This window comes from Podarcis filfolensis, assembly GCF_964270895.1.
Source record: "Podarcis filfolensis genome assembly, chromosome: 5".
In the NCBI taxonomy this organism is placed as follows: domain Eukaryota; kingdom Metazoa; phylum Chordata; class Lepidosauria; order Squamata; family Lacertidae; genus Podarcis; species Podarcis filfolensis.
This window is the reverse complement of record NC_139608.1, coordinates 5648278-5675810: the sequence shown is the minus strand read 5'-3', so window position 1 is coordinate 5675810 and position 27533 is coordinate 5648278. Positions and strand designations below refer to the sequence as shown.

Here is a 27533-nt window from a genome sequence, read left to right as displayed (position 1 = left end):
ATAAATTGGTTGGTGTTTTAAGGTAGCTTTCACCTAACAAGTTTTGGGCTGCAACTCTTATCAGCCCCAGCCAGCATTAACTTCACGTATATGCTAATAGAATCTGAACTGGTGGCGAACGGTTAGAAAAAGAGATCCTGGGGTCGGTGTGTGGCAACTGCGAAAAAGGCAAATTCCATGTGCAATTAAGTGAGAGGGGAGGCGGTTGCAAACAAAAAGAACTGGAATGCTCCTAAGATTTATCTTGCCAGCAGATTTTTTTAAAACCCTAACAAGCTGTGGTCTGCACTGCAAGGGCAGCAAACATTGCAGAAGACGAGGGAGCCCAGATTTTGAATTCAAGGCAGCTCAAGTCCCAGATTTTGTTACGCGCCGGAACAGATGCGGGTTAATAACCGGGAGGTTCCATTTCCGTGCGCTACTAACCATTCCTCTTATTTGGCACTCTGTGCCAGAGCTTGAATTACTGTTTTTAGAAAATGCATAGCTTGCCTACGCTCAAAGATCTGAAAAGTGGGGGGGGGGGGGGACCCGGGACAGTTTTGCATAGGCGAGAGGGAGAAAATAACCCAAGGGCATGCTGGGACGTGTAGTTCCTCCGGCCAGCAATGCATGCTGGGAGCCTTGCAGTTCGTCGACGCAGATGCATGATGGGAATAGTAGTTTTCTAGGCTACAAAGGTAGTGCACGGGGGTTTGTGTGTGTTTTTTTTGCACCGGGAACAACGGGGTTTTGCCATTGGTCGTGGTTGCATCGTGTGCTTCGGACCTTCCTTTGGGTTGGCTGGAGAGAGGAGATCTCCGCTGCGATCTGGCTGAAAGGTGGGACCGGGGATGATGGATGCAGAGCGCGCTGTGCAAGGGGCGAAAGGGGTTGCTTGCTTGCACCACCATGCACGCCTGCATGCAGAGTTGCTTTGCCATGGGAAGAGAACAAGAGGGGCTTTGTTTGCTAGGGCAAGGGGAGGAAGCGGAAGCTGGTGTGTGGCCAAGGTAGGGCTGCCCCAGGCATGGCTTTTCCTGGGGTGAGATGGATTCCTGGCGTGCTAGAATTCACTGCCATCCAGAAATGGAGGTGGCCATTTGCTTGAAGGGCGCTAAAAGGGGGTGCGCAATCGGCAGCGATCGGGCATGGCACCTAGCGAGCCTCCATGTTCCGAGGCACTGTACCTGTGACTCACAGGTGCCGGGCGCGCAAAACAGGGGAGGCCCGGCTTGCTGGGCAGATCCTGAAAGACTGGGATGGACAGGCCTTCGGTGTGGTCCAGGGTGCTGGGTTTCTGCTTAGATGGCAATGCAGTGCAACACAGAACAAGGCGCCTGGGCTTTTTGGTTGTTGTGGAAAATATCATCCTGCCCTGAAGTGGATTGCTGCCTTCCTCTCTCTTTTTTTCCTGATTAAAGTTCAGCCTGTTGCACAGCAGCTGAAAGCACAGATTTAGAAGATGGGGCTGGGGGTGGGGGGTGGCATTCATATAGATGCATTATGCTGGCTTGCGGTGTTGCACCACCAGTCCCTGGGAAGCCATGGAGCACACCGGGTGACCTGTCACGGCTCCCAACCTAACCTGCCTCGCAGGGTTGTTGTGAGGGTGAAATGGGGAAGGGGAGAATCAAGTAGACCGCCATGGGATCCCTGGAGGAAAGGTAGGATAGGAACGTAATGAAGAAATAGCTTGGATCTGCGGTGAGAAAGATGGGGATCGGGGCTAGATCAACCGTGAAGCAAAATAAGCGTTAAGAGAAGGGGGCCACCACAGCAATTTAAAGCCTACTACATAAATGAAAGGGACACGGGTGGCGCTGTGGGTTAAACCACAGAGCCTAGGGCTTGCCGATCAGAAAGTCAGCAGTTCGAATCCCCGCGACGGGGTGAGCTCCCGTTGCTCGGTCCCTGCTCCTGCCAACCTAGCAGTTCAAAAGCACATCAAAGTGCAAGCAGATAAATAGGTACCACTCCGGCGGGAAGGTAAACGGCGTTTCCATGCGCTGTTCTGGTTCGCCAGAAGCAGCTTAGTCATGCTGGCCACATGACCCGGAAGCTGTACTCTGGCTCCCTCGGTCAATAAAGCGAGATGAGCGCCGCAACCCCAGAGTCGGCCACGACTGGACCTAATGGTCAGGGGTCGCTTTACCTTTACATAAATGCAAAAATTGCATGATGATAATAATAATTTTATTTTTTATACCCCGCCCATCTGGCTGGGTTTCCATACACACACACACACACACAATAATAATAATAATAATAATAGGAATGAGTTGAATAATAGATATTAATGATATACATTAATTTTGAAAATACAACAAAATTAGAATCTGTCAACTGGCAAAGTGCCACTCGGTCCATTGAAGCTGACATTTTTGTTGGTTGCGTCGGCTGAATTAGACATAGACAGAGGCATCAAAATCTTTTAAAGCGCTTAGGGCCTCTAAAGGTCTCAATCCGGCCCTGAGGGCGGTAGGCTGACACGTCCACCGGTGTGGCCCTGCGTGCGTTTGCGGGGCACAAGGGACATGAGGTGTTGCTGGCTTTTGATGGCATGAAGGAACGTGGGGTTGGCGATGCAACATCCATGTTGGTCGCGGTGAGTCGGGTTGCTGAGGGCAAAGATGCTCTTCTGCGCTTCTGAGGTTGCTTTTGGGGGGTCAGTTGTGTCCGAGGATGCCTGCGGTCGCATCCACACACCGTACATTTAAAGCGCAACACCTCTCCCCCCAAAAAGAACCCTGGGAACTGTAGTTTGCCCCCTCACAAGTGCCAGCGCCTTCTCCAAACTACGGTTCCCAGGAATCTTTGGCATGGGCAAGTCATGTGCTTTAAATGTGGTGTGGGTGTGAAGAGACCTGAATGGGTTTTCTGTGAGCATTTCATCGTTCCTGGCATTGTGTGGGGAAGAAGTGTGAGCAGGGTTGTCTTGGTGATGAAGAGAGCGGCCTTTTCCAACTGCCTCCACACGAGAAGGGCAGCACACTGTTTGTTTTTGCTTATTGTACAACATTTATATACCGCTTTACCTGACAGAAAGCCCCTAAGCGATTTGCAAAGAGCAATCCAAAATATTCATTTAAAATACAATTATTATCGTTATTATTATTATCTGACGGGGGGTTGCTCCGGCTACTCTAGGCAGCTTCCGACAAATAATAAAACCACAGTAAAACGTCAAATATTAGAAACTTCCCTATACAGGCCTGCCTTCAGATGTCCTCTAAAAGGCAGATAGTTGTTTAATAAGAATAAAAGGTCTAAATATAAAATTATAAAATATAAATAAACATTGCCGTTTAAAAATAATCCTAGATAAATGAAAAGGTAGCGTTCCTTTTTGAACACCTGATACATTTGTGCCGAGTCATGCAACAGCAAAAACAGAATTCTGGGAGCTGTAGTTTGTTAATGGTGCTGCTAGGAGTCCCCTATTCCCCCTCATGGAACTACCGTTTCCAGAGTGGTTTAACAACCAGCCCCTCTTGCCAGGGAACTCTGGGAATCGTAGCGCCCCCAAGGAGAGGAGGGTCTCCTTGCAGCTCTCAGGACCTTTAACAAACTACAGTTCCCAGGGTTCTTTTGGGGAAGCTATGATGGTTTAAAGCACAATACTGCCATATAGTGCCGATGGGGCTCATTGTAAATAAATGGGAAAATGTTCATTTATTTTGCCATATCTCCCTATCCTGTTCTGGCAATGCTGGCATCACCATCGCCGCCTCAGCCAGGGCCAACCTCATAAGAACAGCGAATCATATTTATATCGGGGGCAGAAATTTTGAGTTTCCGGTTGCAGAATTTTGATTCTGTTTGCTTTGCATGAAAGGCCCGGAAAACCTCATTGTTTCTCACTCGGCTCCTCACCGTGTAGAGCTGTGGTTCCCACACGCCCCACAGGGGGGCAATTTGATTTTTAAGTGAGGCAATTTGAGAATGAATTTAGACCAAGTTAATGGCCTTTTAGGCTTCCTCCTCGTGAATAGGAGTTCCCTTTTTGAATAATAATAATTATATGTCACGGGGGGGGGGGGAGGGCATCAGGATTTTAGAGATGCTCAGGTGGGACACAGCCAAAAAAAAGTTGGGAATCACTAGTATCGAGTCTGGTTTTCCCCATGCAAACTGATTCCTTTCTCTGTACCTCCCCCCCTCCCCAATTTGTATAGACCCAGCTTGTGGGTTCTTTAGGACGTATCCGGGGTTTCTGAATGAAGACTATTGCAGGTAAAAGGGACGGAAACAGAGAGCAGGCATGGTAAGTGACTTAACGTTCATTTCACGCCAGGGGGAGCAGGAGTCTGATTTTTCTTGGCTACCTATAGGGTAAGGAGAGCATTCGCTTCTGCTATTTTAGAGCATCTCTGGACTTGGTCCACAGACAGCGCAAAGTCATCCCCAAATGACGTTGCAGTTCTCTTCTCTAACATCCCTCCTCTAATGGACTCCCAAAAGTTTCATGGTCCCTGCCAGGTGCTTCTGGGAAGCCCACAAGTAAGTTGTGAGGGCAACAGCCCTCTCTTGCTCTCTGCCTCTTGAATCTGCTGTGCAAAGGTATACTGCCTTTGAAGCTGGAGGCTCCTTTTGGCTGTCATGCCTAACCAGCCCAGGGATCTGATCAGTCCTGTTTCAAAGCTAGTGGCCATCCCCAGTGAGTTCTGTAAGTTAACTATGCCTTGCATGAAGAAGTCTTTCCTTTTATCCAACTCAAAACCTCCTGCCCAGTCCATTCTGTGATCCCAAGCTCTTGTATTAGAAAGGAGCCTCTTTCTGGGGGCCTACAGGATCGCCTCTCCCGGTATGCCCCACGGAGGACCTTAAGGTCCATAAACAGCAACACCCTAGAGGTCCCGGGCCTTAAGGAAGTCAGATTAGCCTCAACCAGAGCCAGGGCCTTTTCAGCACTGGCTCCGGCCTGGTGGAACGCTCTGTCTCATGAGACCAGGGCCCCGCGGGATCTGATTTCTTTCCACAGGGCCTGTAAGACAGAGTTCTTCTACCTGGCCTTTGGCTTGAAATCAACTTGATCCCCTCCCCCTCTTTCCTTTTTCCTTCTGTGATGGAACTCCTATTCGGGGACTTCCCTGGCTTTTTTCTGGCCCACGTAGGACCAGTCTGGATAGTTGGCCTTGGTGAAGACTTGACGTTTTCATCCCCCAAAAGTTTTTGATTTGAGTTCCTACTGAAATGAGGCTGCATTTTAATGTTCTATTTTAATCTTGCTTTTAAGTTGTATTTTAATCAATTGCTTTTACACTTGGTGTTAGCCGCCCTGAGCCCAGTCTTGGCTAGGGCGGGCGGGGTATAAATAATTTTATCATTATTATTATTATTATTTCTTCTTTGCTTTCTCTCCCACACCCTTTCTTTTCTGACAGTGTGTATCTTTATAACTGTGGTTCCTTTCCCTCCTTTCTAATACGGTTGCAGGTTTAAATTGGAGTCCTGCAGCCTCTGACGTTGATGCAAATATTTGCTGTTTCATAGAAGATGCTGGGAGACCGGGAGCCGTCGGATCTCAATAGAGATCTTTACAAGGACCTCGCATTTCCGGCTAACGACGACTCTCTCTTTTTTAACTACTCGACTCCTCTGGCTCATTTCAGGGGGGAGATTTGTTGGCTGAGACCTCAGGTTTGTTTTGGCTCCTCCACACACCCTATTTATTGTGCTTTCGTGATGATTTGTGCTCAGGGCAGTTAAACGCAGTCCCACTTTCAATACTGTTTGCATCTGCCAAGGTTTTGGAGTAGTCAAACTGCTTCACTTCCAACTAGTGCATGTGCTGTAACTTCCCACTGAAATCAAGTAACTTTTCATACCACAAATGTCCTGGTTTATCCTTTGACCCATTCCGCATCTCTAAGCACTCGATTGTTTAGTGTGGCAACGCCTGCACATTGGAACTCCCTGCCTCTTGAGATCAAGCAAGCAGGCTCCTTCACTGAGGCGTTCCCAAAGTAAAGGAAGGATTGAACTCTGATTAATAAGAATACACACAGAGGCTTGAACCAGCAAGACTCTGGGAAGGGTGCGTATGATAGTCTCTCTCTGTGTCTCCAGCCCCCCTTGGCCCAGGTCGTTTTATTCACAAAAGAACTTTTTTACAGAGTGTTCGTAAGAACCAATCAGATTTCTTCTGAGCATTTCAACAAACCCCACGTGGGGAAAAGTTAGACTACCAAAACTAATTGGTAGTCTAAGCACGGGGTAAACAAAGAACAGAACTACAAAGAAGTATATTTGGCAACCCCTGAGGTCATAAACAAGCAATACACATGATAAGAAGGATGGCCAGGAGGACAGCGATCATTATCACCTTTATGTGAAACCTGTTTCCTGGCTCTAAGATTAACATCCTAGGATTAACATATCAGAAAGGCTACTTCAAAGAAACTTACCCACTGTCTTTGATGACCCAGGATGCCTGCCTGGCTGTGTACGTGACTTGTGAAGAAAGAGAAATGGAACAGAGATGCAGTGGTGTGGGTTGATCAAGAATCATATCAAAATAGTTCAAACCCAGTCAACGCAATGCTTTCATTGCTGACACAGATGGCTTACTCTATATTTGTTATAATTCCTCATAGCAATCCCACCTGATCGGTACATTCACTGTACTCTTTTTGGTGCCTGCAAATAACATTCTTGTTTAGACAAGCCTACCCATTTGCTTAGTAAGTTGAGACAATTTTAATCTGTTTTAGTATTTTAACTTTTGTATGTTTTGAACCGTGGCTGTGATTCCCCCCCCCCCCAAATTTTATTGTTTTATATTTTTGAGGGGTTTTTGGGGTTTTTTTACTGTCAAGTGGTGTGTATTTTTTTTAATTAAATGACTAAATAAAATACATGCAAAACCCACCAGCCTACAGAGACCCTTTGACTGTTGTGGGTTTTTTTTAAAGCAAAATCCTAGTCACTAGTGAGTAGCCGAGCAAATAACAAATTTACCGTATTTTTCGCTCTATAAGACACAGTTTTCCCCTCCTAAAAAGTAAGGGGAAATGTGTGTGCGTCTTATGGAGCGAATGCAGGCTGTGCAGCTATCGCTGAAGCCAGAACAGCAAGAGGGATCGCTGCTGTTCTGGCTTCTGGGATTCAGAATATATTTTTTTTCTTGTTTTCCTCCTCCAAAAACTAGATGCATCTTGTGGTCTGGTGTGTCTTATAGAACGAAAAGTATGATAAGTTGTTGGTTTGTTTGTTTTATTAAAAAAATCATCCCAGGATGAGGACAAGAGTGAGGCTCTTAAGAGCAGCCGTGGTGGATTATTGACTTCATAAAATCATAGAATCTGCAATGAACTGGGTTTCCCAGCTGGCCTGAGCCACATCAACCCAATCTAGGCATTTTAGTACTCCATGTGGTCAGGCGGAGTGGGAACAAGGATGCAAGTCTGTTTGTCCTTGCCAGTGTGGAGGGTCAGCTTCTGAAACAGGGAGCCTTTCCAACTGGGGGGGGAGGATGCTTCCCAGGTGATTTAGAAATCATGTGAGGAGCCTCCATGGGTACAGCTGGTGTTTTCCTCCAATTGTTTTTTTTTTGGGGGGGGGGTTGTTAACACACTCACCCCTCCTTCATGCCATTCTAATTGTGCAAATAGAATCCCAGATCAACCTCATTCCTGCTCCCATACTTCAAGTGAAAAGTTTGCAAAACCACCTTTTATTTTTAACAGGGCACCCCTGTCTTTATGCAGACATACCTTACTATAAAAAAAATTCATGCACATTTGAAAAACAGTGGGGAAGCTGTACTAGGAAATGAAGGTCTGTGTTGGATGGGGCAAGTGGAGGTTATGTTGGTGCGAAACAATCGGCTCCTGTCTTAGCTGGTGGAAACTTACAGTACCATTTGTTTCTCTCCCCAGAACTTGCTTCTCCATTCTTAAAACCTTAGGTTTATTTTCCACCTCTGTGCACAGCATCTGAGGGTTGATTTATGACCCATGACAGCAGCTGCCCATTTATAGATAATGAGCACCTGTATGATCACAGCATTCCAGATTTTTCCAGAGCAGTGACTTGTTACACAGTTGCCTCATGCTTAATTGGAGGAAAACATGTTCCTTAACTACAAAAAAACCAGCCCAAATTAATAATAAAATAATAAAATTACTTACATGCTTTAACTAATTCTGCAACTTTTCAAAATAGGTAGCAAGTGAATCGGGCGGGGAGATCTGGCTTAATCACAAATGATGAAGTACAGAACATGCAATAGAATTATAGAATCGTAGAGTTCGAAGGGACCCTGGGGGTCATCTAGTCCAACCCCTGGCAGTTGCAGGAATCTCCACTACAGCATTCGTGACAGATGGCCATCCAGCTTCTGCTTAAAAACCTCCAAGGAATAGAACCAACCTGTTCTGTAAAACCACTCAAAGCAGAATCCCAGAGCCTTGCTGTTTAATCCTGAAATACAATTGGCTCTATAAAAAGTTAGCGATAAACTTGCACTGTTTCTTTCTCCCCACCAGGAGATTTGTTCTACACCTCGATTATTTTCCGACAATCAATATGAGTGGCAAGTCAAGCAAGGGATGCTGGGAGACTGCTGGTTCCTGTGTGCCTGTGCCGCTTTGCAGAAGAGTAAATACTTGTTGGCCAAGGTACAGGAGAGTGCTGTTCTTTTGGTTGGGAGAGGATCCATGTTCTTACGGTCTGGTTCTCTGCAGATGTTTTGAACTACAACTCCCACCAGCCCCAGCCAACATGATGAATGGTCAGGAATGATGGGAGTTTCAGTCCAAAACACTTGGAGGACAACAGGTTGCGGATGTTTGACTTACTATCTGTTTTGGCTTCTTATTTCTTGCCCTGTGTCTTCCCTCCACCCCTGCGTGACTTCCTTGTTATTATTTTATAACTTTGTTATTGTGATTGTATTTTTGTATCTTAATAATTAAACATACATTCTTATATATCTGTTTAACTTAACTTTGTGAAATCAGTCTATACATATCAATAAATTCTTGTTGGTCATGTAGTCTTCTACGCATTTCCATTCCTGTTTGAGATTTTGATTAGACAGCATTCTAATTGTTGCCATCATTTTTGCTAATTCAATCATTTCAAAAAAATCATGTTGCCAAACTTTCATTGATGGTACTTCTACTTTTACTGCATTATTATTACCTGCTTGATTCAAAACAGGTCCTTTTTTATTTTAAATATTTTATTAAGGGTTTTCTTGTTTTACAGTGTAAGTGTAATGCCTCGTATTTTTTTTTCCTTCCATGTAACAATTTTACAAATCTGTTTCATTTGATGAGGCATTAGGGAGAGAAGAAAAAAAAAAAGAAAAAAAAAGAAAGGGGGTGGAGGGAGGGGAGATGGATGGGGGTGGGGTCGGGTAGCGGTGTTTCTGTTATGCTTAATGTATGTAGAGTTTGGTGTCAGCGTGCTTGTGTTGTTCACTTGTGTTCCTTTGGTGGTGAGAGAGGTTGGGGTTGGCCTAGGGTGTGATTGTTTGTTTGTGATTGGCTGTGGTGATCTTTGTTTTCATGTGTGAGTGAGGTGGGTGGGTGTTTTGGATCAGGTTAGCCATATTGATTTGTATGCTGTTGGTGGATTATTGTCGTTGTCCTGTTGGGCTGTGTATGTGATAAAGGGGAGCCATACCGGGGTGAAGGTGTCTTCTTCTGTTTGTCCCCGTGTCAGTTTCAGTTTATTAGTTAATTTTTCTAGTAGGGCTGTTTCCCATACTATTTGGTACCATTGGTCCATGCTTACTCCTGACGGGTCTCTCCAGTGTCTGGTTATGGTGTTTCTGGCTGCTGAAAGTAGGTGGGTTATGAGTTCTTTGTGGTGTAAATGGGCATTGTTGTCTTGGAACCAAAACAGGTCCTTTAAATCACTCCAAATCTCACCGCTGATTCCCAGTCAGATTAAACTTCACATATTAAGCAGAAGTTTCTATTTAGGAAATGAGAGGAAGAATGGATACGGATGTCTGGCCAAGGTGTGTTTGGAAGAGTAGAGAAGGGGCCATAAGTTACCAAAGCACTGCCCTGCTCATTGTGCAATTTCCCCAGGTTGCACATATGCTTTTAAGATTTTTTTCTGTAGCCATAAGGACTAGAATCTTGCTATGTTTTAAGAAGGCAGGAAGGAAAGGAGTCTTCGGGCGCCTGCACCCTCAAGCGGCAAGCCCACAGACGCAGAATGCAAAAGCCTTTGCCTGCTCCTGTTGCCTCTGACTTGCTTTTGTTTTGTTCTTGCAGGTGATACCTCCGGGTCAGCCCAGCTGGAGAGATGAGAAATACAGAGGCTGTTTCACTTGCCGGGTCTGGCAATTTGGGCACTGGGTGGAGGTGACCATAGACGACCGCCTGCCTTGCCTGGGGGGCAAACTCTGCTTCTCGCAGTGCCAGACAGAAGATGTGTTTTGGCTCCCTCTGCTGGAAAAGGCCTATGCCAAGTACGTGTGGAGGGACTTGCCCTGGAGGGAATTGCAAACTGTGTGCCCGGCTGCACAGATTCACACAGCAATTTTCAAACAAGTCTTGGTTGCGCTGAGTGTTCCTTTTGTGTGTGATCTTCCACACATGGAAGTGGTCCGAAGAACCCTGAAGGGCGTAAACATTTGAAAGCTTGCCTGTTTTCTTTTCCAGAATTGCCCTTAGCTGTGCTTTCTGCATAGTGAGGACTGTGAATTTGTGGGAAAGTTAGTTACCTCTTCAGATTTTTCTAAATAAAGATCTTTTCAGCAGGATTCTAGATGCTTTCCAAATCCGGTGCACTTATTTTTCTTCCTTACAAAAATACGTGTGGATGACATAGCATTTTCCATTTGTGTGGATAATTTTGGCTGCTGGTGCCCAATGTATCAGAGTTGCCTGGTCTTGCAAAACACATCCAAAAGCTTCTAGCCACCCAAAATATTTAGTAGGCTTGACTCGCCTCAATAGTTCTGATACATTCGCCACTAACTGATGCACTAGCGGATTTCCCAAGGATTGGCAGGGACTTTGCATGTTTTCACCAACTTAAGCTTTCTTGTGAAGTACTGGTATGATGTCCTGGATTTTTTGTGTTTTCTCTCTCTAGGGTGCATGGATCTTATGAACAGCTCTGGGCAGGCCAGGTTGCTGACGCTCTCGTGGATCTGACAGGAGGCCTAGCGGAGAGGTGGTCCCTAAAAGACCCAGGCCGGAGCACAGAAAGGGAGAGGGCAGGCAAAGTTTTGGAGAAGGCGGTATTTAGGAGACTGATGAACTTAAAAGAGAAATGCGTGATGAGCTGCTCCGTCTTCAGCTCACGGCAAGGTAAACATGGAGCTCTTTAAAGCCTGTTCAGTCTCAGAATTTAGCTGGGCAAGAAGCCTGCGGATGGCCAGGCTGCTTTCTGAAATGTGTCTGTTGTAAGCGGTCTTCATTTTCAAGGTTTTGACAATCACACCCTTGTATTTCATTGCTGAGGTGCAGTTAGCATTCAAAATCATAATCTAAAACACAGTACAGTGGTACCTTGGGTTAAGAACTTAATTCATTCTGGAGGTCCGTTCTTAACCTGAAACTGTTCTTAACCTGAAGCACCACTTTAGCTAATGGGGCCTCCCACTGCCGCCGGAGCACCATTTCTGTTCCCATCCTGAAGCAAAGTTCTTAACCCAAGGTACTATTTCTGGGTTAGCAGAGTCTGTAACCTGAAGCGTATGTAACCTGAAGGTACCACTGTACAGTAACCAAAAGCGTAACCAAAACCATTAGCGATACAGTTATCCCAGTATAGTTACTCTGGCTGCACTGAAGTTTTCTGCAAATAAATAGACCTTGAATTGATGCCTGGAGAAAGATAATAGGAAGGGGGTTCCATAAACTGGGAGCTGCCACTGCAAAGAGATGATGTTTGCATGTCTGTGGGGCATTTCTTCCCCTCTCCCCGGGGGTGAAACGAACGCTGCTCATTTTTTAAACCACCGCTTGCCTTCTCCGCATGCCCAGGTACCAGCGAACTGGGGGAGTTCCACGCCTTCATCGTTGTCGACATGCAAGACCTCTCCAAAGTGTCCCGGAAGGAGATCATCCTGCTGCGGATCCGTAACCCCTGGGGGAGGCGTTGCTGGAAAGGGCCCTGGAGGGAGGGGTGAGTGGGCGTTCCACATGCCAGTTTCTTAAGGATGCCCCTGTGCCGTGCTTTTGTCCCTGCGGGGGCCCGCATCGGATGCCATTTGCAAAGGCCATAAATGCTTCTTCAGGTCTGTCCTCAAACCAGGAAGCGAGTTGCTTATATCGGTTTGGGAGGATTCTGCATACATTGGCAGTGGTGGCAGAACTCTTAATTGCCCCATTCACAGGCCAGTTCCCTTCTTTGAAGGGCTGTAAAGGGGGACATTGACGACTGGTTGAGGCTGGTAGGGCAGCATGCAGGGAGCCCAACCCTAGGTGGCGCTAGAGCCCATTGACAGGCAGAACCAGCTCATTCTAGTTCCGCTCCCATCCCTTCTGAGCCCTACAAGGGCAACATGGAGGCTAAGGAGGAGGAAGCTGACAACCAGGGCCACCTTCTGGACTGCTTGGAAGTAAGGAGGCAGGCAGGTGGGGGCTGGCTGAGGTTGGTGGGGCAGTGCGTCCCAATGGGAAGAGGGTTATATTTTTGCTAACATGCTCGCCAAGGAGAAGACAGTAAATGTAGACCTACCTTTACTGCTTGTTACTGGCCTGTGTGCCGACAACCATTCTCGTCTTCCTGCTTCTGCGCCAATGAAGCATGACAACTTTTTGCTCTTTCTGTCAGGCCAAACCAGACATAGAGTGGGAGATGCCCAGATAGGCTGCCTCTCAGGAAGGTTTTTTTCCTTCCAGTAGCACCTTAAAGACCAACTAAGTTAGTTCTTGGTATGAGCTTTCGTGTGCATGCACACTTCTTCATGTGCATGCACACGAAAGCTCATACCAAGAACTAACTTAGTTGGTCTTTAAGGTGCTACTGGAAGGAAAAAAAAATTTTTGTTTTGACTATGGCAGACCAACACGGCTACCTATCTGTAACTGGATCTCAGGAAGGTGTCCAGGTGAGGAAGAAGACAGAGCCGCTTCCTCCACCTTAAGGACTTGTGGACAAGACAAACTTTCAGACGGCATACCTTGTCTTCTATGCACCTCTTAAAACCACAGGAGCCGTAGTTCTCTGTTTCACCCGGGAGCCCAACTTGCCAGCCCGGTTGGCATTCAGCATCCTTGGGCAGATGCCTGGGGACCAGTGGTCTGGCAGGAGCCAACACTGTGCTTGCCCTGGCCTCTCTCTTGTGGGGTGTCATGGAGGAGCCATTTTAATTTCCCTTCCCCAGTGCCCTAGATGTAGCATTGGTCCTGGGGCATTGTGGGAAATTAAAATGGCAGCTTCCATATTAATTTCCCACTGTGCCTCAGAGTAACATTGCAGGGCTAGTTGAGGGGAAATTTCTATTTTGCTGTAGGGACTTAACCTTTTGTATTTTGTTAAAGTACCGTGTCCAGTGTTTCCCAGGTTTGGGTCTCCAGCTGTTTTGGGAGTACAATTCCCATCATCCCTGACCACTGGTCTTGCTAGCTGGGGATGATGGGAGCTGTAGTCCAAAAACAGCTGGAGGACCCAAGTTTGGGAAACACTGAACAACATTGTGAATCATGATAATAGTACTACTACTAATAATAAATGTATCTATTATTACATTTATACCCCAACTTTCCTCCAAGGAGCTCAAGGTAGCATGCATACCTCTCCCCCTCTCCATTTTATCTTCACAACAACCCTATCAGGTAGATAAGGCTGAGACTGAGTGACTAGCCCAAAGTCACCCAGTGAGCCGGGCAGGGATTTGAACCCTGGTCTCCCAGGTCCTTGTCTGGCACTCTATCCCCCACACTGACATTCATTTTTCCCCTTGTTGCCTCCTGTTCTTCAGTGGTCCAGGATGGAGCCAACTGGACCCTGTGGTTGCTGCAGAGCTGTTATCCCAGATCCAGGAAGGAGAATTTTGGGTCGAAGAGGAGGAGTTCTTTGCGGAATTTGATGAGATCATAACCGGGTACCCGATTACTGAAGAAGGACAGCTTCAGAGCCTTTACACTGGTAGGACACAAGGAAAGCGATGTGGTGTCCCCTTGACCCCAAATGCTGCTCTGGCCCAGTGATGCGATGTGTGCATACCGTAATTTTCGCTCTATAAAACGCACTTTTCTCCTCCTAAAAAGTAAGGGGAAATGTGTGTGCGTCTTATGGAGTGAGTGCAGGCTGCGCAGCTATCGCTGAAGCCAGGAGAGCAAGAGGGATCGCTTTCTCCTCCTCTAAAACTAGATGCATCTTATGGTCGAGTGCGTCTTATAGAGCGAAAAATACGGTATTTTTTCCATCTCTCCCCACAGACAGAGTGCTGAGCCACACGCAGAAGCTGTACGGGTCCTGGGTGAGGGGCCAGTCCGCAGGCGGTTGCCGCAACAACAGCACCTTCCCCACGAACCCCAAGTTCTGGCTGAGGGTCTTTGAGCAGAGCGAGGTGTGCATTGCCCTCCTGCAGAAACACCGCAAGCACAGCACCGATTGGGCGGGCAGGATCCGCAACTGGCCCCGCTTAGTGGAAGCGGATCCCGCTTTAAACGATGGCATCCGAGGCAAAAATTACCACGCAGTGGGACTCCACATATGGAAGGTAACGAGCAGGGTGGGTGGGGATCTGGGCCGCCTCGTTATACAGAATGTTTCTTTTTTTAAAATACAATTATTTAGTTTTTCAGTTTTACAGTCAATTATCCAACAACCAACAGAAAGACAAGATTCTCCTGAACTTCCCTCTTCCCCTTTGTGGGTCCTTTTGTTAACCATTTCCTCCTGTATCTTTTATAATAATCCAAAGCTTTTACATCTCCATTATATCCAAAATTCAACATTAAACTACAATTGTTATTCCAATCCTACTAATGATTTTAGCTGTTTACAATGGTTTTTAAGATAAATTATAAATTTTCCCCATTCCTTGTTAAAATTTTGGTCTTCCTGATTTCTGATTCTTCTGGTCATTTTTGCCATTTTGGTATAAGCCATCAACTTGATCTGCCATTCTTCTCTGGTAGGGACTTCATCCTCTTTCCATCTCTGGGCCTATAACATCCGAGCAGCTGTGGTCGCCTACATAAATAGTCTTTTCTGCTCCATTGGGATTTTGGCACCTGGAATTCCTAAAAGAAAGTCTTCAGGGTTTTTTTTATAGAAAAGGTTATTTTAAACATTTTTTTCAATTCGTTATATATCATTTCCCAAAATTCTTTTACTACCTTACATGTCCACCATACATGATAAATAAAATATAGCTAAATGAAATCCTTCAGGTGCCTTGAAGACTCAAACCAGCACTGTGAGTAGGCCCTTGGAACAGACTGCGAACTGGCCAAGCTTATTTATTTATATTTATTTATTGCATTTTGATGCCACCTTTTTCTCCAAGGAGCTCAAGGTGGTGCCACACGTTTGCCCGCCTCCTCGTTTAACCCCACAACAACCCTGTGAGGTAGGCTAGGCCCAGGCTAGGAAGCTCCTGCAGCCAATCCGAAGCCACATTGGACATTCAGCTTCCAAAAAAATGTTCGGAAACTGGAACACTCACTTCCGGTTTTCGATCTTCGGGAGCCGAAACGTTCGGCAACTAAGCCGTTCGAGATCCAAGGTACGACTGTAGTTTTATCTTGTGAACTGCCCTGAAATGTATGGATGGTGGGCGGTATACAAATTTAATAAATAGCAATACTATTGAGATTAAAGCAGGTTCTAAGGTCAGATTATGGGGGCTTTCTTTGTATACATTGGGGTGGGTTCCTGGGGGAAAGCATGAACAGCTCTGTCCAGGGGACGTGAATGCTTTATGTCTGCAATGACCTGCCTTGACCACTTTGTAAGACCTATGCCATTCAGATATGCAGCACTGCCATTGATTTTCCACCCTCCAGGTCGAAAAGAAACAGTTCAGCCTCCCAAAGACGCTCTCTGCTCCTCCAGTTTCCAGCACCGTTTGCCACTCCTACAACCGAGAGGTGCACCTGCATTGTGACCTCCCTCCTGGCTATTACCTGGTCATCCCCAGCACCTTCCTGAACGATGCTGAGGGCAACTTCCTGCTTCGGGTCTTCTCCAGCGGAAGAATCTCCCTCAGGTGCATCCAGAAGAAAGGAAATGCAACGTGGGGAGGGAGGGTGGTATATGAGTCCATCTAGCTCAGTTTTGCCAACTCTGGCTGGCAGCATCTCTCCGCAGTTTCAGGCACAAGTTCTGTCCTGGAGATGCTGAGCGTTGGGAAGCAGGTCCTGTGCCACCGAGCTTGGCAGTTGGTGTGAAACTTAGCTGCATCTTGAGATTTCCCACCCCGTGATTTAAAGAATGGTGGGCACTGTTACTGCAAGTGCTATATCATAGAATTGTAGAGTTGGAAGGGACCCCAGGGGACATCTAGTCAAACCCCAGCAATGCAGGAATCTCAACTAGTTCGTACATGACAGGCGGCCATCCAACCTCTGCTTAAAATCCTCCAGGGATGAAGAGTCCATGACTTAAGGTAGACTGTTTCACTGTCAAGCAGCTCTTAATGTCAGAAAGTCCTTCCTGATGTTTAGTCGGAATCTCCTTTGCTGTAACTTGAATCCATTGGTTCGAGTCCTACCCTCCAAGACGGGAGAAAACAAGCTTGCCCCATCTTCTGTGTGACAGATACTTGAAGAGGGCGATCACATCTCCTCTCAGTTTCCTCTTTCCCAGGTTGAACATGTCCAACTCCCCCAACAAGAGGACAAACTTTCTGCTGGTAGGAGCTGTTCGACAGTGGAACCGACTCCCTCAGCAGTTTGTGGATTCTCCTTCACTGGAGGTTTTCAAACTAGAGGTTAGATGGCCATCCATCATGTGATTCCTGCATTGGCAGGAGGTTAAACTAAAGGCTCTTGAGGTTCCTTCTAACTCTACAGTTCTATGAAAAGCCACTAAGAGGTTCCAAGAGAACCAGGAGGTGGTCCATGCTCCACTGCAGGTCATCAAGCAGTGCGGTTCCCCCTCCAAAATCAGGTCTTAAGCCAGGTTGGAGTGGGCAGGAGCAGGATATAAATTTATTTTAGAGAAGCATAACATGTCCAGATGAATCTCAATTTAAGGGATCACATATGGGTTTGGTGACCCAGGTTCTTCTTCTTTTGGTGATCCCTTGTAGCTGAGTAAGATTGTCTTCCATTAACACGGTTTTTAACAGTGAGTCCATAAGTGACTGTGGAGGCCAATTCTGGATCCACACGTCCTTCCACAGTGGGGACATAGGTTTCTGGGGAGGAGTTGATCATGGGGACGGTTTGCCAAGCATGCCTTCCTCTTAGCATGTTTCTCCCTTTCTTCCTGAGTTTGAGCATCTTCAAAGCCCATGATACCTTTGGTAAAGGCTGTTCTCCAACTGGAGCACTAGCAGGCCAGTGTTTCCCAGTTGTCGGTGTTTATACTACATTTTTTTAGATTTGCCTTGAGAGAGTCTTTAAACCTCTTTTGTTGACCACCAGCATTACGCTTTCCATTTTCTGACCAATGGGGGTTGACCTTTTAACGCAGAACCACCATGATGGGTACTGTGGTCTAGAAGTGCCCTTTGTTAACCCCACCTCTCTCCCTTCTCTCCCCCATCTCTTCTCTTTGCCCTCCTCGCCTTGCCTTTGTAGTGAGATAAAACTCCCGTCGCCCGACAACGCCATCCGCGAAGAGCTCCCGGGGGGCGAGTGGGACACAGCCCGGCTGGAGGGTTGCTGGAGGAAAGGGCAGAACGCCGGGGGCAGCCGCAACTTCCCTTCCTTCCACACCAACCCCTGCTTCCCTTTCTCCGTCCCCACAGGCGTGGGGCAGAGCAGCATCAAGATTGCCCTCCGCCAGCACTGCCCAGATAACAAGTGCCGCCCAATAGGGTTTCACATCTTCCAGGTAGGAAACCTCAAGGATCTACTCTCCCCATATGAACTGTCCGGGTCCTGCATTCATCTTCTGAGGCCCTTCTTCGTGTGCCTCCTTCACCTGAGGTCCAGATGGTGGCAACACAATAACAGGCCTTTTCTGCCGTGGCTAACCGTGATTAAGAACCCACACCATGGTTGGAGCTTCCATAAGTACAACCGATAAACCATGGTTTGGAACTGCTTCTCTCTCTGCTTCTGTGTCTCTGTCTTTGTTTGTCTTTCTCTCTCTCTCCTGTCTTCTTGGGACTGTCCCTTATCAGTTCAATTCCTTCCTGAGGCAGACCGGTAGCCTCAAATGTGGTTTATCCACCATCTTTGAATTTGGGCATAAAAGCAAACTGTGGTTAGTGCAAGCTGTGACTTGCAAACCCCGGTTTCAGATGCTGGTTTCTCGGTCTGAAACAAACCATGGTTTGTGGACAGGCTTCAGTTTTGTGTTACAATTGACCCCAGCCATTGACTTAAGGGAGTCGATACCTGAAGGTCACATACTTCTTAACAGCCTGCAATCCTTTTTAGGTCCCCAGCGACAACAACAACGTGAAAATGCCTTCGTCTTCCTTCCTGCACTTGGAGCCGGTGGTTAGTTGTGTGCCACATTGCTACTCGCAGGAAGTAAGCCAGCTGTGCCGCCTCTCTTCAGGGAATTACGCCATTGTTCCTTCTACATATTTGCCAGATACAGAAGGCAGCTTCACGGTGATCGTAGCTACCAAAATAGACAGGTAAAGCCATGCTTGCTTCTGCTAGATCAGTGTTCCCGAACCGGTTGCCTCCCAGATGTTTGGAACGATCAACTCCCATCAGCTCCAGCACAATGAGAGTTGGAGTGTCAAAATATCTGGAGAGCACCAGGTTCAGAATACAGTGGTACCTTGGTTCTCGAACGGCTTAGTTGTCAAACAAATCAGCTCCCAGACGCCTTTCTGTGGCTTCCTGTGGCTTCCAATTGAGTGCAGGAAGCTCCTGCAGCCAACTGGAAGCCGTGCCTTGGTTTTTGAACGGTTTCAGGAGTCGAACGGACTCCCAGAATGGATTAAGTTTGAGAACCAAGGTACCACTGTACACGGATGTCTTTGCAAAACAGGACTGGGCACCTGCCTTGCCTTGTCTCCCCCCATTTTGGCTGGGGAGTCCTGTTCTTTGAGAGTCCTGTTCTAGGAACTGATCCACACTACAAAAACAATTTTTCACTACTAGGTTTTTAAAAGTGCACAAAATATCACGTACACCAATGAACAATCCATAGTAATAAATAATAAAAACATAATACCGTATTTTTCTGTGTATAAGACGCCCCCTATTTTGGGGAACTCCAAATTAAGAGAACACCCCTCAGCACTACCCTTGTATAAGATGAGCCCCAATTTTAAACCTAATTTTTTGGTTAAAAAACCTAGTCTTATACATGGAAAAATACGGTATATTTGATTTCCTTTAAGTAATGTCTTCTTTTGAAATGTGTTCTCTCATTCTTATTTATATTTCTATTTAACTTTGCCACATTTTGTAGTTGTCCTCCTTTGTATTGTTTTATTTTGAAATCTGTGCGCTCTGGCTTCCGTCATGGTGTTCTATTGTGCCAGAAGTCCTGCTGGCCACATGACCTGGAAAGCTGTGGACAAATGCTGGCTCCCTCGGCCTGAAAGCAAGATGAGCGCCACACCCCATAGTTGCCTTTGACTGGACTTAACCGTCCGGAGCTCCTTTACCTTTACCTTACCTATTTTGAAATCTGTAAGATAATATTTTATTGATGTCAATGGTGCCAGCGTAAGCAATGTAAAAAATAGATAGATATTTCCCATTCTCAACAGAAATTGCCATTTGTAGCTCATGTTTTCATTAGCCCCTCTAATGGCAAAGTCGGGTGGTGAGTGTTGGCAAGGTGTGAAGCAAAAGAAGCAGCAGCAGCAAAAATTGGCTCCTTCAGGATATCTCTGAAGCTGTTGGTTAGTGATGTAGGAGTGGCCCTACATTGTATTTTGCAATAGTAATATCTTCTTTTACACAGGAAGAGCATTCGGAGCAAGGAGACCTTGGGGCAAAGGCTGCAAGAGGCAAGTGGCACTTTTAAAAATCAGTTCATATTAAATTAATTGTGTTTTTAATTGCATTTTTAAAGCGCTGAAATTCTCAACGTGGCACAGGAGGCAGTCGCTTAGAGCAGCATCAGGCTGTCCTGGTGCCTTCCAGCTGTTTTTGACTACAACTCCCATCGGCCCTAGCCGGGGGGCATCAGGTTGGCTGAGGCTGACTTAGGGCACGCCTGAAGAATATTTATTGCTCAGATAAGCCTTGGCGTCCAGCCCGCTTCGGCTGCGCAGTTACCAGCCAGGCCTCCGGACTTCAAAGGCCACATTCCAAAGGCTCTGAGCAACACGCAGAGATAAGCAGCGGCCAGAGAAAGCTGCAAACTCAGATGCTTTCCCTTCAGTGTGCTTAAATAAAGTCCACTCAGGATCTTAGCAGCTAAAAGCAGTTTTATTTAAGCAGAAACTATCCATTGTCAAACAGCATCGTGAAAACACGTCCATTCTCCTCAAAAGCGAAAGTAGAGAGAGAGAACAAAGGCTGGAGACTCTCGGAAATGACGCAGGGCGTACACTCTGAGCTGTTTAACCCTGTAAGCTCAGGTTCTCCTCTTGATTCCAAGAGCGGACATGTGACTTGTAGGCTTGTCTGGGCTCTCCTCAAGGCTCCTCCCATCAGTTTCAGGCTCTGCCTCGTGCGGAGGGGAGGGCCATAGCGCAGTGTAGAGCATCTGCTGTGCATGTGCAGAGGGCCCCAGGTTCCAACCCCAGTGGCATTGCCAGGTAGGCCTGGGCTGGAGAGCAGAGCGGCTGCCAGTCCGTGTAGACAATACTGAGGTATCCATGGACCAAGGGTCTGACTCAGTGATCCTCAGTGGTGCTGGAAGATTCCTATCCAGATTCTTGGAAAGAGAGCTGTTACCCATCAGAATGGAGTTCAGCCTTCCCCAATCTGGTGCCATCCAGAAATGTATTTATTTCATAAAATTTATACACTGATTGATTTGTACAAAAAACAAAACATCAAAGCGGTTTACGAGTGGGTTGTTTTCTTAATTTTGATTGTGCATTTTGTGGTTTTGTATTTTGATTTTATTCTGTGAACCACCCTGAGACCTCTGGGTATAGGGAGGTATATAAATTCAAATAATAATAATAATAATAATAATAATAATAATAATAATAATGCTACAATGGTACCTCTGGTTGCGAACGGGATCCATTCCGGAGGCCCGTTCGCAACATGAAAGGAACGCAACCCACGTCTGCTCACGCGCGGGTTGCGATTCGCTGCTTCTGCGCATGCGCGTGATGTCATTTTGCGCGTCTGTAACCCTTTCCGGTACTTCCGGGTCGCCGCGGGATGCAACCTGAAAACACATAACCTGAAGCAAACATAACAAAAGGTATGACTGTAATCATAATAATAATAATCCCTTTCTCTTTTAATGCACTGCACTGGCTGCCAATTAGTTTCCGGGCCCAGTTCAAAGTGCTGGTTTTGACCTGCAAAGCCTTAAATGGCTCAGGACTGCAATACCTCAAGGACCACTTTCCCCCATGTAAACCACCCCAGACCCTGAGATCATCCTCTGGGGCCCTCCGTGTGCCCCCCCTGAATGACCCGGGGGGACTTTCTGCCTCAGCTGACTCTGGGCACCCTATTACTGCAGACGTGGCTCCCAGGGGTGCCCTTCTCCCCTGCCCTTGCACTTCCTGGGCACGTCCAGATTGTCGTTCTTTTTGGGTGGGATTCCAGCACACACAGGGAAACTGTAGTTGACTGTGCAGTCCCCAAGTTTCCCCAAGAGAAACATTGTGCGATAAGGAAAGTGAGGGGGAAATGCAAAGGAGAGTGCAGGCCAACTTGCTTGCTTTGAGGCAACACCATCTAACCTTCCCACAAACAGTAGCCAATGTCATTCAAAAGCCAGTGTTGCCTAGTCTCCCGGCAAACAAACCGGGGTGAATACTGTACAGACAGACTGTCTGGAAGAGACCTTGAAAGCGGACTCTTCTGGACCTTTCAAGTGCTCTGAGAAATGACCACTGGAGTGGCTCAGAAGACGACATGAACAAGAGGAAAGGAGAAATGCAGTGGCAGGTGATGCCTTCTGCCTGACTCGGTCCAGTATACCTGAAGGAGCATCTCCACCCTCATCGTTCTGCCCGGACACTGTGATCCAGCACTGAGGGCCTTCTGGCGGTTCCCTCGCTGCGAGAAGCCTAGTTACAGGGAACCAGGCAGAGGGCCTTCTCGGTAGTGGCACCCGCCCTTTGGAACTCCCTCCCACCAGATGTCAAAGAGAAAAACAACTACCAGACTTTTAGAAGACATCTGAAGGCAGCCCTGTTTAGGGAAGTTTTTAATGTTTGATGTATCACAGTATTTTAATATTCTTTTGGAAGCCGCCCAGAGTGGCTGGGGAAACCCAGCCAGATGGGCAGGGTATAAATAATAAATTATTATTATGATGAACAAGCCTGCCCAGGGGTTGGATCAGGCCAAACTGCCACCTCTTTTCATCTTATCATAGGATTGCATATTTGGAAGGGACCCTGAGGTTTGCCTAGTCCCATACGGGGATCAAACCTGTGACCTTGGCGTTACCAGCACCATGCTCTAACCAACTGAGCTATCCTTTCTATTTCCCAAGGAAGTTATAAGGAGCCCGAAAGAGCCCTTTGGGTTGGCGTTGCTAATTTGACCGAAAATCCCAGAGAAAATCTAATAGCAAAACACTCCAGGCACCCCCATATTTGTTCTGGCCCCCCCAACCTTCCCACCCTAAGAAAAAAGGGAATGCAATCTCCAAATGGGATCCTGCTGCATGTCTTCTTGAGAGTCCTGAATTTACAAGCCACCCTGGTACTGATTTGCTGGTCTGTGAGCTGCTTTGGGGCGCAGGTGGCGCTGTGGTCTAAACCACAGAGCCTAGGGCTTGCCGATCAGAAGGTCGGCGGTTCAAATCCCCGCAACGGGGTGAGCTCCCGTTGCTCGGTCCCTGCTCCTGCCAACCTAACAGTTCGAAAGCACGTCAAAGTGCAAGTAGATAAATAGGTACCACTCCAGCGGGAAGGTAAACGGTGTTTCCGTGCGCTGCTCTGGTTCGCCAGAAGCGGCTTAGTCATGCTGGCCACATGACCCGGAAGCTGTACGCCGGCTCCCTTGGCCATTAAAGCGAGATGAGCGCCGCAAGCCCAGAGTCGGCCACGACTGGACCTAATGGTGAGGGGTCCCTTTACCCTTAAGCTGCTTTGGTCATGTTAAGCTGAATTTGTAAAACGAAGGGATGGGGAACCCGTGACCCTCCAGATGTTGAGGGACTCCAGCTCCCAGCAGCCCTTGCAACCAGCAGAGCCAAGAGGCTGGGGACGGTAGGAGTTTCAATTCAGCAACATCTGGAGAACCACAAATCCCTCATCCCTGCTTTAAAAGCATTAACATCCCTTCCAGTTGTGCTCTTATAGCTTTTGTTGCCTACGTGCATAGATTTCTCAGAGCAATAAAAAGGCTTTTAGAATCACTCCTGAAAATAGCCATTTAAATAAGTTGCCAGCGGTTGTGATTTATGAGTTGGATGAGCAAGGCAGAGAGTAGCCAGGTATAACATCCGAAGGGGGTGGGTGGCGGAGAGGCTTTTTAAAGCCTTGCTGGTCTTACAACAACTCTGTGAGGTAGGTCAGTGTTATTATACTCAGAGCCAGACAGCCAAATCTCGACTCCTCTGTGGATAGTTCTTACTTGGCTTGTTTTTAAATCACCATGGAGAAGCCTTAGCAGAGCCAAGAAACACAGACCTAGAATATCCCTTTTAAAGTTTATTTCTACAGAGCAATCTTCGTAATTTTCCAAACATGCTTGTGCAGGCCAGAATTCTTGTGGGGTTCAGTTGAGTGCAAGTTAGACACAACACTTATTCAGAAGTAGTTCTTTAATGCCACACACTGTTTCTCCAGAGTCGTACATGCTACGGTTGTCTCCCGCTTGGACTACTGCGATGTGACTCCATGTGGGGCTACCTTTGAAGGTGCCTCAGAAATCACAACTAATCCAGAATGCGGTTGCCAGACTGGTGACTGGGAGTGGGCGCCAGGACCATATAACACCAGTCCTGAAAGACCTACATTGGCTTCCAGTACATTTCTGAGCACAATTCAAATTGTTGGTGCTGACCTTGAAAGCCCTAAATGGCCTTGGCCTAGTATATCTGAAGGAGTGTCTCCACCTCCATCATCCAGCCCAAACACTGAGGTCCAGTGCCAAGGGCCTTCTGGTGGTTCCCTTACTGGGAGAAGTGAGGTTACAGGAAAACAGGCAGAGGGCCTTCTCGGTGGTGGCGCCCTCCCATCAGATGGGAGATAAATAACTACGCAACTTGTAGAAAACATTTGAAGACAACCCTGTGTTGAAAAGTGTTTTCTTATGCTTTTATATGTGTTGGAAGCCACCCAGAGTAGCTGGAGCAACCGAGCCAGATGGGCGGAATATAAATATTAAGCACTCCCCAACTCCTAACATTATAAATCTAGCATCAGCAAACAATGTAAGTCTTCCCCAAGACATATAACATGACTTGGATGATCAAGTCAACTCAGTGGGCACACATCTTACCCCTCCCAGAGAGGTTTGGGATGTTATTGAATGATGCAGCCCTGGTAGCGGTGAGCTCAGGTGTGTTGCTTCAAAGACAAGCTAAAATCTGCTTTAAAAGGCCCTTAGCAGCCAATTCAGACTCCCACCCTAGAAGCACGCCTCTCTCTAACTAGTATCCATGTACTGAAAGCCCTCTCCGAACATATCAGGAGGACTAGGCGCTCTGCTTGTTTATAAGAGCGCAGCTTCTCTGAATTCCATGCCATTCGTCTCAGACATCTTGACTGTGTGGATTTCTCCTTCGGACTCTTTCTTGAAGGCTTTGGGTGGGGGGGTGGGGAGTCCACAAAACAGCAATTTTCTGTTTTTGTTTCTAACAGGGTGCATGTTTGTTTTTCTTTCATTCTGCAGGTCTCCTTCAAAGCTGTGATGAAAATGTAATTTGGAATTGGCATACCCAGCAAGGGAGGAAGTGGCGGGCGCCTTGGGAAGGGCAACGCTGTTTTTGCTTTAACCTGACGGATGTTGGGCTCAACTGGGTTTTTCCCCCAGGCAGAGTCGCATCTGATCCTCTTAGTCACCCTCTCTTTAAAATCAAACGGAACGAAATCTCACCTCCAATTCCTCTTCTGTTTGTTTGTTTCAAATACCCCCGTATGAACTGTGTCGAGATCCATGGACTTTGCTCGGTGTATTCGTTCAGTGCCCTCTAAATATCGGCGGAAAGGCACCGCTGTGCATGTGCTGTGTTCAAATCTGTTCTGATTCTGTGGTGGTGAGACTTTTCCCTCTGTGCGTGTGTGTATGTGTGTGTGTTCATAGTGGAAGTCGGTTTCTCGGAGACAAAACCGTTAACCAAGTAAGCTTTGGAAACAGATAGCAGGGAAAGGAAGGCCAGGAGGAAGCAGACAGGAAATGCTACCATCCTTTCAGGAAGGAAGTTTTTAAAAAGATGGCGATTGCAGCCAGTGATGCTTTCCACATATGCAAGACGCCACTCGCAGCTGGGTGCAGCGTCTTAGGTGCTTGACAATCCCACCCCCCCACTGTATTGGCTGCCCCAAACGAGGTGTAAGTGCAGGAGATGGCTCACATTATTTTATTTGAGGCATTTCTAACTTGCTCGCCATTAAAACACTCAAGACAAAAAATAAAACCAGATTTATATAATAATAATTAATAATATATGGAACCAGTATCGCCTCGAGACAATAACCGTGAACGGGTCCAGTGAGTGAGCAGCCTGCCTGTCTCCACCTGTGAACAGTTAACCGAAGGGTGAAAAAAATACGTTTCTAAATCTATTTGTCTTCAGCCCACGAAGGCAGGTTGGCTGTTGGGCAGACTTGCTCAAAACTGCTTGGGAAAACCATCCCTTAGCAAACCTCTCATCTTATCCCTTAGTGGCTTAGTCCTTCACGGTCAAGACTCCCCCTCAAAAAATGAGTATCGCGTGGAAGGCAATAAGAGGACCGGACTCAGGAGGTATAACAGCTCTGTCTAAACTGGATTCCTCTCCCAGCTCCATAGAATAGAGTTGCAAGGGACCCCGAGGGTCATCTAGCCCAACCCCGTGCTTCTGTTCCTGCCTCATTGGATTCCCATTCCTTTTTCTCAATTTCCCACTGCGCTCTTCCACCGCACTCCAACGTTCATTTTTTCAGGCCCTCCGCCTCCTGATTTCGGTGATTCCCTCCACTTGATCATCTCCACCTTGGCCAGGATCTGGTGAGGCATGAAGGAAAAACCTCCCAATAATCCTGGCTGGAGTTTCCTGCCTTAGTTAGCCGCATAGGTGAGCCTTTTGGTGGGCCTGATCTTGCAGCAGCTGAGCTGCAGTTGCCCAGAACGTCTTATTTATTTATTTAAGTTATTTAAACAGTTGTGTTTATCTGCTTGGGGAGATTCTAAGGAGCTTCTTTCAGGAGAATGTGAGCTGGAGAAGCGAGAATAATCCCCTTTGTAATAAGGCATTGGTTTGAAACTGTTTGCGGGGAGGAAATCGCACATGACGGATTTAAGAAGAGCTATAATTTTAAAATTATTAGTTGGGGAGAGTTATGCCTCTATAGTTCAAACTGATCTTTTTCCAGATTTCCTTGGAAAGCATTTCTTAAGTGAGATTTTAAAATATTGTATTTTTTTTTAACAAATGAGGTCGTCGGTGAAACGTCTTTTGAAAATAATATATTAAAATGTTAAATGGCATTCCGTTCACACGAGATTTTTTGGTGAGTTGTGTTCTTTTATACTGTGGTGCTTTTTCATGGTGATACTTTGCCGGTTGTGTGTGTGTGTTGAAAACGGTAAGGAAAATGGAAAATGGCCTCAATTTTCTCTGCTATAGACAACTCTTCCAGGCATCTGTGTTGCCCACTAGACTTTGCAACTGTCTGCTTTTTAAATTTGTCTGTCCCATTTGGATAAAGGAAATTGACAGGCCTGTACAGGAAACAGAATGAGGCATCTGAAAAAAATATTACCTGTCTGGGATTGTAGAGCAGCTTTTCTAAAAGCAAAGGCAGTGATTTTCTTTGTAGTGGCAATCACTCTCTATATCCCTTTTGTTGCTTTGCTCCAAGATGCTACCACGGAAAATTAGGAAAAGCAGAGCAAGCTTGGAGACCAGGGAGTGCCTGTATGTATTTGTATATATGTATGTGTGTATATGCAATCTCCTTTTCCTTCCCTGTTAGTGGGAAAGGGTGGGTGGGAAGATCCTGGAGGTAAGAGATGGTATCTCTCCTAAATGGATAACAAGGGTTGTCAAAATGCACAGTACCCAGCCCTGCATGGTTTATTTGGTGCCTCCTGCAGTCATTGGTGTGATCTGGTTATAACCCTTTAGCTACAGAGAAATGCAAACACTTACATTCCAGGTTGCTGTCTACAAAATGACACAGGAAGCAGCATGGAATTAAGTATGGCAGGTGTTCAAAACCTGGGCTATCATGGCAT

At 46.7% G+C, this 27533-nt stretch overlaps 1 protein-coding gene across 8 annotated transcripts; it reads left to right on the top strand.

Annotated features, from left to right (window-relative positions):
- Positions 1-644: 644 nt before the first annotated feature.
- On the top strand, positions 645-26797 carry CAPN10 (calpain 10). Of its 8 annotated transcripts, none has more exons than XM_083612836.1 (14): positions 645-680; positions 4158-4246; positions 5419-5622; positions 8472-8603; positions 10218-10414; positions 11044-11261; positions 11940-12081; positions 13883-14049; positions 14343-14626; positions 15918-16120; positions 17658-17913; positions 18465-18670; positions 19960-20005; positions 24987-26797. In XM_083612836.1, exons 3-14 carry the CDS (start codon positions 5479-5481, stop codon positions 25014-25016), a joined length of 2025 nt encoding a protein of 674 aa, XP_083468962.1. In that variant the 5' UTR covers positions 645-680; positions 4158-4246; positions 5419-5478; the 3' UTR covers positions 25017-26797. The 8 variants fall into 8 exon arrangements, with proteins under 8 accessions (XP_083468962.1, XP_083468955.1, XP_083468959.1 ...); XM_083612829.1 differs by having other exon boundaries at positions 652-821; positions 5476-5622; XM_083612833.1 differs by having other exon boundaries at positions 660-680; positions 5476-5622.
- Positions 26798-27533: the final 736 nt, after the last annotated feature.

Bases quoted from the DNA above. Each gene is read 5' to 3' on its own strand.
- CAPN10 (XM_083612829.1), top strand. The intron at 16,121-17,657 runs GTGCATCCAGAA...TTGCCTTTGTAG, and splicing joins AGCGGAAGAATCTCCCTCAG to TGAGATAAAACTCCCGTCGC. The intron at 20,006-24,986 runs GCAAGTGGCACT...TTCATTCTGCAG, and splicing joins TGGGGCAAAGGCTGCAAGAG to GTCTCCTTCAAAGCTGTGAT.